The sequence below is a fragment of the Rattus norvegicus genome, chromosome 11 (genome assembly GCF_036323735.1).
Source record: "Rattus norvegicus strain BN/NHsdMcwi chromosome 11, GRCr8, whole genome shotgun sequence".
NCBI classification, from domain to species: Eukaryota; Metazoa; Chordata; class Mammalia; order Rodentia; family Muridae; genus Rattus; species Rattus norvegicus.
In genome coordinates, this window is record NC_086029.1 from 68,607,357 (window position 1) to 68,622,222 (window position 14,866).

The following is a 14,866-nucleotide window of genomic DNA, read 5'->3' on the forward strand; positions in this document are numbered from 1 at the left end:
AACTATGCAAATGTGCATGTATAAAGAGACACGTGCGACCATAATCTAATCATGCTGGACCCTTCTTTCAGAATGTGAAAATACAATACTGGTCAAAGAAATCAACAGCTTTGAAGGGAAAATCTCAAGTCCCTATTACCCAAGCTACTATCCCCCGAAATGCAAGTGCAACTGGACATTTCAGGTAACCTAGATCTTCCCAGGATCCTAAAGGAAAATTGCTCTGCTTTAGTAAAATTTAATTTTTAAGTTCTACACGCTTTTTAAAAATTCTAAGAATATGATTTAAGGTTAGGAGACATAAACTTTCTTAAAATATAGTGTCTATAAAGCGAAATTTTCCAAAGTCTGCATCCTCTGGTGTCAAGTTACCTACTACTCTCAGCTGATTTGGTAGTATTTCTCCAATTTATTTTGTTTTTTATTTATTTTTAAAATGTAAAGGTATTTTTTGCAGGATAATGGAAATTAACAAAATGATAAATTGATGGATTATTAGTGTTCAGATTGTCAGAAACCAAAATGTAAATTTATATGAAATCTATACATCTCCCTCTGTTGCTTTTTTTAAGGCATGGTTCACTGTTTTAAATCTTGGTCTATAAGGCTACTTTTTCCTCATATTTTAATAGGATATGGAAATGAAAAATGCCACCATTGCTCATTCACTAGTTGTAGCATCATTGTGTGTAAATGGCAAATACATAGTTTGAATTCATCGATATGTAACTGTGGTCCTGGAACTCAAGTACTAAAATAGACCCAAAATCTGAGACTGAAAAATAAATTAATTAATACCGACTTTCATGAAGCACATCTTCCAGTAGGGGGAGACAGGTGACAGGCTGATGAGCTACATATAGAAGGAATCCTATCTGTGGCCTTCACATCAGTGGATTCAGTCAAAGGCCCGACTGAATGTGTGCCTGTACTGAACACATACAGAGCATCTTATTGATGCAATTTCCCAAACAACACAGCAGAACCAAATTTTACAAAATTACTGTATGCGGTTCTAGCTATTATGAACAATATGGATATTTAGAGTATGTGGAGAGGCTACATGTAAGCTATCCAAATAAAATTCATTTTATGCAAGGATATATTGATTTAGAGATGTGGAGGGTCCATGAGCCAATCCTCCCAAGAGGGACAGCTGTATGCAGTGTCACGTGTCACATGGTGACACAGTGCTAGAGGGGAAAACGTTGATGTCAGGCAGGCATGGTAACTTGGGACAGAAGGAAGTCAAAGGTTATTAAGTAAGAGGTCAGAGAAGCCAAGGAGGAACATTTGCAGAGAAGCTGAGGGAAAAGGGGGATCTACTTTATAGACACCTGGATTAAAGTATCGCTGCCAAGGAAACGTCTGAGGTGAGGAGACAGACACAGGAGGGAACTCAACATGTGCGACCATGTGTGCGGTTACGCAAATTTAATACTTCAAATGATTTTATTATTTTTAACTAAGTCTGACGATTGATAAAAAGTCCTGGTGACACATATCTTTACGTCACTTAACGTCCTTGTCTATAGTATGGTCACTTTTGTTAAAGTAAGAATTGTTAAATCACAATTGTTAAAATAAGAAGTTAAATCGTCACCCTCTTCAGATTTTGAGGAATTAAAATCTCAGACGACCAGAAGGCTGGGTAGATAAGAAGGAAGGAGAGGGTAAATGGAAGAGCTGAGGAAGGAGGAGGGAGAAATACTATTTCTTCTTTTAATTCCTCCAAAACACAGCTGTAGCTTCTTGAGTTTGAGAGACAATCAGAATAAAGAATGCACCTTTCCCTAAAACTCAGTCAGATGTTTGAAATTCCTTTGATGCTAAGTATACACTGATTCTACAATAACTCAGATACTTAAAATGAAAACCCATAAACACTGTTGTGATTTTTTACTCAGAATGTAAATAAGAACAATGGCCCACCTTTTATTTTGCTAGAGGTTGAGAATTAAGGGCTGAAGAAAAAAGTCTTTATAAAGGAAAAGGCATACCATACTAGTATAATTAAGGAAAATATCATGACTATGTCTGGGATCATGGAAACATGTAGGAGGTATCGATGTGGAGAGGGAGGTACAAGGTTCACAAAAAAAATTCTTAAAAGTTGTGGGAAATAGTTTATAATTCAATCCTGTTATGTCTTTCTTTAGAATGATTTTATTCATTGACATATTGTTCTGACAGATGTTTCATTTGGGTTACCCATGTGTTTGTGTTGTGTGTATGTGCATGTACACAGTTGCTTCTCTCTAGAGAAGCTCTCTACTAGTATTACCATCCTAGTAAGGGAGCAAGGAACAGAGGACGGCCATAGAAGGAATATGAGAATAAGGCCCAGCAGACTTTTGCAGGGTTACTCTGAGCCGTGTAAGTCCCCTCTCCATACGACCATGGCAAGTTATGCAATGGCTTGGAAGGGACTCACTTGTTCCTGCCTCTGTGAAGGAAATCTGCAGGCATCTTTGCCATAGAAAGTTCCAACGGTTATCTGAGACAATCCTCTATCTTCTTGAGTCTCTCATATGAGTTTACAATGAGCATGATACACTGGGCAGAATGTGGCTACGAGAAAGATTAGGTTACATTTCCTAACCTTCAGGGAGTTACTTATCTTCCATTAGCTATGGTTTTTTTCTTCTATAAAATGAGACTCGTATCGCTGACCTAACATGTTCATCATGGTGTTGAAATGAGAACTGTAAAGTGTCTGATTTATTTTCTTTCAAGAGTGGGCAATGATGGATGGCTAACTATATTTACGCTAGAGAGATGGGACAATCCATGCAGAAGCTCCTCCACGACAAAACTGATCCTCTCTCCTTCTCTCAGTACCTATTGATAACCTGTACCTCTTCATGTAGGGGCAGAACTCTATTTTTCACAATAGCATGCCAACTGATGCTGTCATTATGCTGGTCTTGTTCAGGCCAATGATCTGTTGATATTCTGTGGGTGCATAAAATCATTTTAGGGGACACTATCAGCAGCAAGCATACTGGGCCTCTGATTCTGATAATCATCTCACCTCATTTCAGCAGTCCCCCCCCCCCCGAGCCTTAGGTGTAGGGGTCATGTTGCAAATGTATCAGTTAGAGTTAGGCACCCACCAATCTGCATTTTGACCCCTTGTGTCTGTGTGATAGTACCGATCTTTACAAAAAGAAGCTTCTTTGATGAGGAGAGCCACACTGATCTGAAAGGATAAGTATTGGAGCACAGAATTATGGTGAATTAAGAAAATGATGGCGGTAGATTCCCCTCTAGGGCCTATGGCCCCATCAATCATGAATAGTTTTCTAGGTTTACAGTTCCTGGAATGATTTCCCTCCCAGCCATCAGACCTTCATCAAATTAGAAATCTGTTGGTTACCTAGGAGATAACGGTGCCATGGGGATGGCTTGCCTAGCTAGTCATTCTTTGGCTTATAGGCATTGCACCTGGGTAAGACTATGAATTGCTTCTCTCCCTGGGCACCATGAATAGTGCTTTCCAATTCTGAGTGACAGTCCTCAGGGAGGAACCTTCCGAATCAACTCCAGCTCAATTCCTTCAGGTCCTGGATCTGAAGTGTGTGTCTTCAGCAATAACGTGGTCTTGCCTTCAAGTTCTAGAAAGGAACAGAGGACAATGGAAATGATTCATATTGTTTTGGGGAGATGGCTATTCCTCTGACCAACAGCTACAAAAGACGTTTTCCATGCCTGGCACTGTGGTTTTTGTTAGATGGTACACAGCTCTTGAAGGAGCACTGTCACCCCATGTGTGATGTAACTCCATTAGCATAAATTTCTACACACACACACACACGTGTATGCCCATATCTGTATTTTTTAGTTATACTATAAAATAAAGCTTCCCTATGTTGTTTCTGGATGTCTGTATCTCCCCCTTTCTCTCTCCCTTTGCATTACTCATTTCCCAACCCCCATTTTTCCCATCATCCACATCATAGCACCTACTTCCTACTATGCTCCTATCTGGAGTTCCTTCTACCCCTCCCACTATGGTCTATCCCACCAAGGGCTAGATAACACCAATAGTTAAAGGATATTCTAATCCATAAAACAATAAGCCAAAAGAATTGAGTACTGAGCAAGCCAGGGCATTTTAAGTTGAACTACATTCTTCTACTGAGGCATTTTTTTTTCTGACTGGATGTTTGCTTTTCACAGACTTCTCTATCAACTCTTGGCATAGCCCTAAAATTCCACAACTATTCCATAACTAAGAAGAGTATGAAAGGCTGTGAGCATGGCTGGTGGGAAATTAATGAACACATGTAAGTAGTTTTTGTATGTGAAGAATCATACAGAAGGCGTTGTCCTGTTCTCCAGGAGTCTACAGTTTCCCAAGAGGGGGAAGCTATGGATAGAGGAGTTCAGAAACACAAACATGGCCAGTGGGCACCTGCGGATTTCAGATTCTCAGCCTCTCTGTGCTGCTGGATTACTCAACAGTGTCTTCTACATCTTACAAAGGGATTTACTATATGAAGTGTTCAATTCTGAAGCCAGGGGAAAAATAAGAAGGGGCCACTCTGGAGGTTCAAAGCCAAGAGACTACTAGCTAGTTTTGTATTATAGAAGAGGCCTAGCTGATCTGGCTATATCCTAAGACTGGAAAATGGTTGATCGCAAAAAAAAAAAAAAAAAAAAAAAAAAATCAGACATGCAGGTGTGTGAGATTCCTGAATCCACCATGTGGGTCATATTATTACATTTCTTAATGTCTTCCATAGATATTATTGGTGTTGATTTGTTCCTAAAACTATAATCAGTATTGAAAAATATAGCTGTGATCTTCTTGGCAGGAGAACAGCTCCTTGAGTCACTTCCAATGAAGTATCCTGTGGGTTGAAGGATTTACCAGCTAATTCTTTTCTCTTCTTTCTAAGAGCCTCTTCCTCCTCCTTCCTCCTTCGTTTTTAAAAAAATTTTCTTTTGAGTGCATGTGTGTGTGTGTATGTGCATGCACACATGTATGTGTGTGCGTGTATGTGCGTGAGCTTGCACCTGCGAGCTGTGCAGTCATGTGAGTGCACATGTGTGAGTAGGCACATGCAGACCCATGCTGACATGACATCATGGAGGTTGATATCACCATTTTGGTTTTGGTTGTTGTTGTTGTTTGTTCATTTGTTTACAGCTTGGCTATCTGGCCACCAAGCCTCAGCGACTCTCCTGCCCCCATGTCCCTAGTGCTGAGGTTACAGATGTATATTACATCTGGTCTTTTATGTAGGGGATCAGGATCCACAGTCTAGTGTGGATGTATGGACAGCAAGCACTTACCTACTGAGGCATCTGCTCAACTCTCTAAGAGGTTATTCTGAACAAGGCATCATTTCACTGTCTACAAAATAGTCGTAGTCCTGTATTTCCTGGAAGAGACTTATCTGAAATGTGGTCTATACTCATTTCAGAAATACAGCTTGAACCAAGTTTCTTTTATATATATATATATATATATATATATATATATATATATATATATATATTTTATTAACTTGAGTATTTCTTATATACATTTCAAGTGTTATTCCCTTTCCCGGTATCCGGGCAAACATCCCCCTCCCCCCTCCCCTTCGTTATGGGTGTTCCCCTCCCAACCCTCCCCCCAATGCCGCCCTCCCCCCACCAGTCTAGTTCACTGGGGGTTCAGTCTTAGCAGGACCCAGGGCTTCCCCTTCCACTGGTGCTCTTACTAGAATATGCATTGCTACCTATGAGGTCAGAGTCCAGGGTCAGTCCATGTATAGTCTTTGGGTAGGGGCTTAGTCCCTGGAAGCTCTGGTTGCTTGGCATTGTTGTACATATGGAGTCTCGAGCCCCTTCAAGCTCTTCCAGTTTTTTCTCTGATTCCTTCAACGGGGGTCCTATTCTCAGTTCAGTGTTGAACCAAGTTTCTATTGCTATTTTTTTGTTTGTATTTATTTTGTTCTGTTTTGTTTTTTGAGACAGTGTTTCCCTTTGTAGTCCTGACTGTCCCAGAATTCACTATGTAGGTTAGACTGTCCTTGAACTCAAAAAGTCTGACTGCCTCTTAAGAGCTGGGACTAAAGGTAGGTACTCCCATGGCCCAGCTTCAAGGATCTGCTGCATAGGTTCAGATTCAAACCATTGCCTGCCATTTATTAGCTTAATAACTAGGAAAATTAATCTTTTTGATTAGAGTTATTTTTAACAAAAACTCATTTTTTTAGTGTTCAATGAAATGATGCAAACTGTGTGAAAAGTACATGACCCATGCCTTTAATTCTGACATGCCGGAGGGAAAGGCAGGTGGAGCTCTGAGTTCCAGGATTTCCTGCTCTACCTAGCAAATTCCAGGCCATGGAAGGCTACATAGTGAGACTTCCTCATCTAACAAAATAAAAGAAAAATAAAAAACACAGCAATGTGTCCCTAGAGCTTCAAGAACACTTCCTTTGATATACAAGCGAAGACCCTGACCATACACCCTTACACATTGTCTGTGGATTTGAGAGCCTAAGAATGAACACTGAAAGAAGACCACCCCTCCCTCATAGCTAACAGGTATGACACATGTTATTTGGCTTCAAGTAGAAGAGTCTCCTCCCAACCAAAGCCAAGAAAGTGTCCTGCCCCAAATACTTTTCTCTGAAGCAGAGGTTCCTCCTGTAGTCTGCCATCCTACCTGATTCATCTGATTCTGATTGTCCCTCAGAACGTAAGTCCCCAGCTCCCTCCTTATTAGTCATCTCCATCTAGAGAAGGAAGGCTCTGCTTTATAGCATCAAACTGAGCTGAGACACAGTCAAGAGAATGTGGGCTGCAATGGGGAGGCAGGAAAAAACCAAAAACAAACAAACACACCTCAAACCAAAAACCAACCATCCAACCAAACAAAATCTCTAATGGTGATGGGAAGAAATACAAGATTCTCCCTGACACAACAGACAACATAGACTGGGATATTTTTATTCAGGGCAGTTAGATGCAGTATTGCAATCTTAGAGGAGTGAGTAATGAATTATCTTTGCATGACTCCAGCAATTCAGGCCTTTTGTGTCTTAGAAAGTTCTAGAGTCTAGCAACAAGGCCAACTTGTGTGACTGTTTCAATAAAAGTATCTTTACCATTTGAACTTTAATGAATCCCTTTGCTTCTTTCTGATTCCCATTCCTTGTCTTGTGTCCATGTACAGAACATAAACGGACTCTCACTGGATTTCTTCTATCTCTCCCAGTTTGCACTGCCACTCCATAAACCACCATCATACTCCACAGCCCACCAATCATCTCCAAACTCGAGCCCAAGCATGGGTTTGAAGGTTCCTTTCTTCTCGATCCCCTCCTTAGCGTGCACGCTAGTTAATTTTCTTGTTACTATGGCAAAATACGAGACAGAAAGAAGGAAGGATTAGTTTGCCTTGAGGTTTCAGGGGATTTCAGTTTGTTGTGACAGAGGAGTCACCCTGGTAGAAGCGGCTCAGTCTAGTCTTCAGAAGGATGGGGAAGCTGGTTATACTGCAGTTCTGACCAGGAAGCAAAAGGTGAAGGGTGGGCAGGATACACTACAAAGACAATGTACCCCTTAGAGGTGCTCCTAACTCTCTTCTTGTAGCTGAAACTTGACTTTTAAGAATTTATATTCCAAAACAGTGTCACCAGCCGAGGGCTGACTGTTTCAGATACATGAACCGGTAAGAGATCCCGCTTCACATACAAACCAAAACAATACATGGAGAGGAGCTCCGCTGACGGAGGGCACGTGATAGAAAGAAATAACCACTTTGAGACACAGATAACACAGATAACACAGTGGATGTGTTTTCAGAGTACACAATTATGCTCAACATGACCAGTTAAATGTATGGATCTAAAAGTTTGACTTGGCCTCAGACCCTAAGACAAAGCCATCTCTTCTGTGCGTAGTAACTGGCCATCCATACTCTCACATTCTGAATTTCATTCCTCTGCCAAAGACTTCTGAGTAACCCAGGAATGCCTTTTTTTCCCCTCAAGCTGTAAACATCATAGTGCTTCTGAATGCCAGCCTTGAGCCCATGGAACACAAGCAGTTCCCAAATGCCTTGGGAGCCAAGAGTGCTTGGCATTCACAGGTACCAAGTCAGGATGTGGTCACCTCCTCATTTCTTATATCAGCTGTTTCCCACACAGACTTGACAGCTTTCTCACTGGAAAAGCCTTGCCTACATAGGGCAGTAAACTAACTTATCTTGCTATAAAATAATATTCTATGCTCCATTAACTACAATGTTCACATAGTGAGAATTATTAACCACAGTGACATTTACTCAAAATGACACTGGGAACCCTGCTGGCACGATACAGTGGGAAGTAACCAAAAGGTCAAGGTAGGGGATACTGTGGATATGGACACATGTTACTTCTTTGAAAAGTTGCCAAGGACAAGCCCTGCAGTGCATATCAGATTTCAATTTAGATTGAATTAATGTTGTTGTCTTTTGTCCCAACTGTGGGTGGAATCATTTGCATATCGCCAGCCTGAGCTCACAGACTCTACTCGACTGTACAGAGTGATTCATGGATAAAAGCAGGCCATTCTTGTTACACATCTTTTTGACAGTAAAAATATGCAAACTAGGAGAATCCAACCCACTGTTCTACTAACTTGTCCTGTTAGTGAAGAAAGCAACGGGTCAACAGGACTTTGCTTGTTTTGTTTAGCAAAGGAGAAAACTCAGACAGAATTACCACAAAAGTCCAACAACACACAGTAGCTGTTATTAGCTCTACTAGAAGTATCTTTTCTTACAGAACCTGAAGGACCAAAGCATCAATTATGTCCACTGGAGATGAAACAGTCTATGGGACCTCAAAAGTCACAAGTCCTCCTTGATTCTTGTCTCCTCAGGTACTGTGGCTCCTACATGGATCATGAGACGATTTTCCGGGTGCCCAGCCCCCTGGTCCACATCCAGCTCCAGTGCAGTTCCAGGCTTTCAGACAAGCCACTTTTGGTAGAATATGGCAGTTACAACATCAGTCAACGTAAGTGTGGGCATCAGTTCCTTAGAAAACCTAATGAGCCCTTAATGATAAAGCAAGGCGAATTCTTCTTTACTTCAGGTCTTGAGGATTTAAGGAATTAATTCTGCTTCAATTTTTTCTCTGCTTCATTTTTGTTATTTTCTATTGTCTATTTTTTAAAATAGGTAAACAATCTACACTACAAAATAATAAGATATATCAGATTATATAGTAGCAATATTTTTAAATTATAGAAAAATAACTCTTTGGTATTATTGACTTATAATTGAAATACAGTTTTTAATTTGATTTCTAACAGATAGGAAAAGCTCATATTTTGGTCTTCCTTTCCTTTGTATATCCTTCCTCACTCCTCCTCCTCCTCTTCTGTTTCTCTCTTTTCTTCTAATTTTTTCTCCTCTGAGACCAATTCTAACTGTATAGCCTTGGCTACACTTTGTAGATGAGGCTGGTATTGAACTTGTGGCAATCTTCTTGCCTCAGCCTCCACAGGATCTCAATAACAGGTGCATGGCACCACACTCATCCTGATTTTTAGACTAGTCATAATTCATTGTGATCATGGTGCTTGTACCAAAGTACAGTGGGTCTATGAGTGGCATTTTGTATTCTCTTTGGATGCCAATGACAGGGGAGAGCTAGTGGTTGAAAGGAGTCAACTTTCAGAAAGTTGAAATTTATACAGGAAACCACAGAACATGGCCAGGAAGTGGATCTAGGAAGGACAAAGTCTGGAGGAAGTCGTGGAAGCTGCACAGTGTAGATAATGACTTGGAGATATTTTGACCGGAGACAACCCAAAGTGATACAGTGAAGTATGGCTTGATAAAACCTTCTCTCAACTTTGCCCTCCTCTGCTACCTCCTGGTACACATGCTTCTGGATAGACAGTGCTACTTTCTGATATTCAGGATGCTTGAATTCCCAGTGGGGACACAGGAGAAGCAAAGCATCCTAACTGCTAAATGTTTCCCACACCATGATGATGTTCTCACGGGCCATCTAGTCTGTTCACTGCCACTGATAGAGTATAGCTGGCTTGACTATGTGTTCTCCTCTGTTTTATTCTCATAGGAGGGAAAGAATTTACTATCTCTGTAATATTCACCCGTAAGCTCAGGTTCAATGGTTTGATCTTTGATCAGTATCCTGGTTAAGTTAGAAGGGATGATGAACAGTGAAGAAGAAGGCAAGAGCCCTGGGCTTTGAGACTGGAAATTAGTCTATGTTTAGCACATGTAGCACTAATTTGCTTTTATTCTTTGCTTATTGAAATTATGCATTAAAAATTACTCACAGTCTCAACTGCCTGGAGAGATTGTATCCTTGCTCCCATTTTTTTCCTACCAAATCTCTAACCAATCAATACTTTTTAATTCTTTGCTAAAGTAGAGTGTGACTTTTAGGAATCCAGTCAAGATTTTCTGTGTTTTGATTTTGCCGGTAGCTTGTCCTGCTGGATCTTTTAGATGCTCCTCCGGTTTATGTGTCCCTCAGGCCCAGCGCTGTGATGGAGTGAATGACTGTTTTGATGAAAGTGATGAACTTTTCTGTGGTAAGTGCAATACCATTTTGTTATGAATGATTGCTGCTGCTGGTTGACACCAGTCTTTGTAGTCGCTGCATGTCTGTTTCTAACTATCCCCAAACTCAATGGCTTAATGAACCCAATCATTTATTCTTGATCATGTATTCATGGTTGCATAGGCTCCCCTTAGCTGAGAGGCTCAGGCTCAAGCAATGGGCCATTCTATGCTAAGCTCCTTCCCGGTAGGGATCATGGCTATTCTTTATGGAACATTCTTTCAAGGAGCCATGGAGCTAGTAGCAAAAGCAAGGACAAGCGAACATAGACACATGGCTCCCCATAAGGGCTTGCAAGGCTTATACCATATTCTATTGCTCCAAAGAAGTCACATGGCTAGGCCCATAGTCAAGTGGGAGGGAAATTTACTTTGGATACCTTGGGGTCAGGGCATGACTAGTATACATATTCATACCACAGAGAATAATGTCTTATGGCTAATGACCTAACCTACCACAACCCTGTGTAAACACACAGAACCTTTACCTTGAGGAGCTCAGAATCTGCAGGAAGTTGAGTTCAGTATGGTTGGTTAAGCAGCACAGGTGTGGTGAACAGACTGGTCGGCTGTTTAGTCCATTTATTTATTTTTTTTATAGTTACTTCTTTTTTATTGAAAAAGGTTTTTGTATGCATTCTATTCTGATGCAGGTTTCCTCCCCTCTCCACACTCCTCTGAGAGCTTTATCATCTCTCTCTCTGCCCACCCAACTCCACCATCTTTCTTTTTCTCTTTTTAGAAAACAAGTAGTCAACCAAACAAAACATAATAAACAAAGGAAAAGAAACAGAGAGACAGAGAGAGAGAGGGGGAGGGAGAGAGAGAGAGAGAGACAGAGAGAGAGACAGAGAGACAGAGAGAGAGAGAGAGAGAGAGAGAGAGACAGAGACAGAGAGAGAGAAAACCCCAAACCTGTAAAAGCAAAAAAATGGAAACCTTAATATACAGTAAAAAGACCAGTAAGAGAAAAAAAAAGAAAATAAAAAGGAGAAAGGAAAGAAAAATGCCACTCAAAGCAATGGGAGACAAAGCGTTTATAAAAATACCATTAAGCTTATCTCGTGTTGTCCGTTTACTGCTTGACATGGGACCTGCCCTTAAGTGTGGCTAGTGAGACTCCGCTGGAGAAAACTGGTTCCTTCACAAGCAGATGTCAGTTAGAGATAGGTTCCTGTTATCTCATGTCCACTTCCCTTTCTGAGTGCTGGGATCTGGTCTGGCTGGAACCTATGAAGGGCTTGTGCATGGTGCCATAGTCTCTGTGAGTTCATGTGGGCATCAGTCCTGTTGTGTCTGGGAGATACCATTTTCTTAGAGTCCTCTGGCTCCTAGAGGCTCTCTGCCTCCTCTACTTCATACACATTGACTGCTGGTGATAACTAAGGGATGGAGACAATATATTCCTAGTCTAGATGGGTAATTTATAATCTCGATTTTTCATTGTTATTTATGACCTATTACTGTATCTATTTCTAGTTTATAGGACAATAGGAAGATAGCTTTAAAACAATATAAAGTTATTGGCAACAGTTTTTAAATACTCTTATAACAGAAATGGTAATGTAATATTTCCATGTCTTTAGAGAAATGTTTCACTTAATATAATTCAGCTATATAAAATTATATTCATAAAATGACCTCTGCATCCTTCAACTGTGTGTGTGTGTGTGTGTGTGTGTGTGTGTGTGTGTGTGTGTGTGTGTGTTACTGGGATCAAGCCTAGTGTCTTGCGTGTGCTAGGCAAATACTCTAACCCCGAACTACATCCCTAATCCCTTTATACACTTTTAAATAGACAAAACAAAATCAAACCTTCTTGATATATGGCACATTAGCAATCAATTCTATAAAATCTTTGATTTCTTAAGAAAATAGATGCTAGCAATTTTAGTGAAGGATTCTTTTCTCCATTACTGTTCTTTGCTCTGATGCTCCAGATGAAAGCTATTGGCATTCTTTTATAACGAGGATTAGGGTTTGGTACCATTGTGTTTCATTGCACTGTTTCTGGAGCTATTCTGTAGATGTCAGCTGGGTACCTTGGGCAACAACCTACTGCTTCAAGGCAGTAGTGTACTCCGCTCACTCCTGGGGGGCAGGGTCAGAGTGAGACAAGAAATACACTGGCAAACCAGGAAATGACAGTAAAACTGATACATTTCACAGTCTAGAAACCACGGAGAAACCTTCCTTTCAGAAGAAGATGCTTTGCTGATACACTGTGCCTGCTATAGAGGCGATTCAAGAAGTATGTTAAAGAAACAGTGGTGTTTAGGGTTTATTCCATCAGAATAGAACAAGTTTAAAGTGGTTTCCCATGTGGACCACGAGTCTGATATCCTTTAAATTCTCACCTTCAGGGGCTGGGGATTTAGCTCAGTGGTAGAGCGCTTACCTAGGAAGCGCAAGGCCCTGGGTTCGGTCCCCAGCTCCGAAAAAAAGAACCAAAAAAAAAAAAATTCTCACCTTCATTAATTAATTCACCAAGGTTTTTGTGAGCTCCTAATATTTTTGTTCAAGGACTTGAGGTAGAGAGATGAATGGGACAAAGTCCCCCATTTCAGTCCACTATACCTTTTTCGGGAGGTTAGGCAAGTTGAACTCAGATAACAGATGATGAGAATTAGTTCTCTTTAAAAACAAAAAGATTACTGCTGCCAGGCATGGTGGAGCAGATCTTTAATCCCAGCACTCAGAAGTAGAATCAGGTGGATCTCTTTGAATTCAGGGTCATCCTGGTCTGTATAGTGAGTTCCAGGTCAGCTAGGATTACACAGTGAGACCTTGTCTCAAAGAGTAAAACAAAATATGATTATTTATGAAGCAATGAGTTGTACATAAACCACCGATTTAAACACACTTACACCATAGCAAAAACAAGATATGACAAACCATTTTGTAAGAAATTACATCAAAGTAAGGAATTATACTAACCATTCCCTTTCTTCCTGGGATTTGTTATTTCAAGGTAAACACACTCTATCACTCTGTTGTATTTTCCATGTGAAGCTTCACCCCTTTAGAAGGGCACTATTAGCCACCAGAGAACCAAGCTGATGTCCTGTGTTCATGACCCTTCTGTCTTTCATCACAGTGACTGCAAAACCTGCCTGCAACACCAGCATCTTCCGGCAGCACGGCCCCCTGGTCTGTGATGGCTTCCAGGACTGTGAGGACGGCCAGGATGAGCAGAACTGCACTAGGAGTGAGGAGGGGTACACAGGGCTCTGTTCTTTCAGGAGAACCCCAATGATGCAAACAGCTCTGCTGCATTCAGAGAGATAGCTTGCCCCAGTTACCCCTGATCACTCCCAGTTTTAGCCTTGATATCTCTTGATCTGAGAATCCTATCCATTCTAGAAAACAATGAGTTACTTGTGTACAATGAGATACAGTGCGTGGGGTGGAATTGGATGTGCTTCTGTGCAAATACTGGCACATTTTGTGGTTTTACTAGCTTTTCATGCTAGCTGTAGGCTGGAAAATAAAGATTTGTCATAGAGGAGCCTAGTAGGCACTTTGAGGATACCTGCTGATACCATAACAGAAAGTGAACTATGTAGGTGGTGAACACATGCATAGTAATTCAGAGCATCTGTTCATTATTTTCCTCCTAACCGCCTAAAAGGATGGCAGGTACTATGGGCTTTGATAACTTGTTTTCTTCTTAGAGAGGAAGACAAGGCATTAGCTAAGAGGCCATGACCAACACTATTGATATGGCCAGTTCTTTCATGTTGTGTCCATCATGAATATGAAGAAGCAGTTGGAGGGATTCTAAGCTGTATGCTACTTGCCTGCCCTCCAGTGCATTTGCTTAAGTGAAGGAAAATGTCACGGTGTGGTGTACCTCCTCTTCCCTCTGTCACCTTTTCCCAAAGTAGAAAAGAGTGGTCCTCTGACTAGGACACCTTTTGCAGAGTTCCAAGGCACTCCCTCACATCTGTTTTTGTCTAGAAACAACAATGGCAACAAAACAAAGCTGTTCCTTCTTTTTGCTCACTTTTTAGGCATCCCATGCACCAACAGGACCTTTAAATGTGGCAATGACATTTGCTTCAGAAAGCAAAATGCCCAATGCGATGGTATAGTGGACTGTCCAGACAGAAGTGACGAGGAGGGCTGCGGTGAGTAGAAATGGCTTCTCCTGATTCCTGCATTCCCTCTTCCTTTATCCATTGTCCATTTTCATTGCCTCTGATTATCATTCCTCAGATAAAGACTGCTTGGTATCTAGGAAAGAATAATATTTATTAGTTTACTGGCTCTGAT

General features: G+C 40.9%; 1 protein-coding gene across 14 annotated transcripts in view; it reads left to right on the plus strand.

The window, feature by feature from the left end:
• Tmprss7 (transmembrane serine protease 7) overlaps positions 1 to 14,866 on the plus strand; it is a 45,491-nt gene that overhangs the window by 23,647 nt on the left and 6,978 nt on the right. For 11 of the 14 annotated variants that reach the window (XR_010055940.1, XR_005491007.2, XM_063270393.1 and 8 more), the window contains 6 exons: positions 72 to 184; positions 4,183 to 4,289; positions 8,872 to 9,008; positions 10,456 to 10,563; positions 13,689 to 13,799; positions 14,605 to 14,721. Coding sequence is in view for 11 of the 14 variants with exons in the window: in XM_063270393.1 (XP_063126463.1) it covers positions 72 to 184; positions 4,183 to 4,289; positions 8,872 to 9,008; positions 10,456 to 10,563; positions 13,689 to 13,799; positions 14,605 to 14,721 (693 nt within the window). In the remaining 3 variants the exon portion in view is untranslated. Of the gene's footprint in view, positions 1 to 71; positions 185 to 4,182; positions 4,290 to 8,871; positions 9,009 to 10,455; positions 10,564 to 13,688; positions 13,810 to 14,604; positions 14,792 to 14,866 lie in introns of those variants that run through there. The other 3 variants (XR_010055941.1, XM_039088187.2, XM_039088188.2) reach the window with 3 other exon arrangements.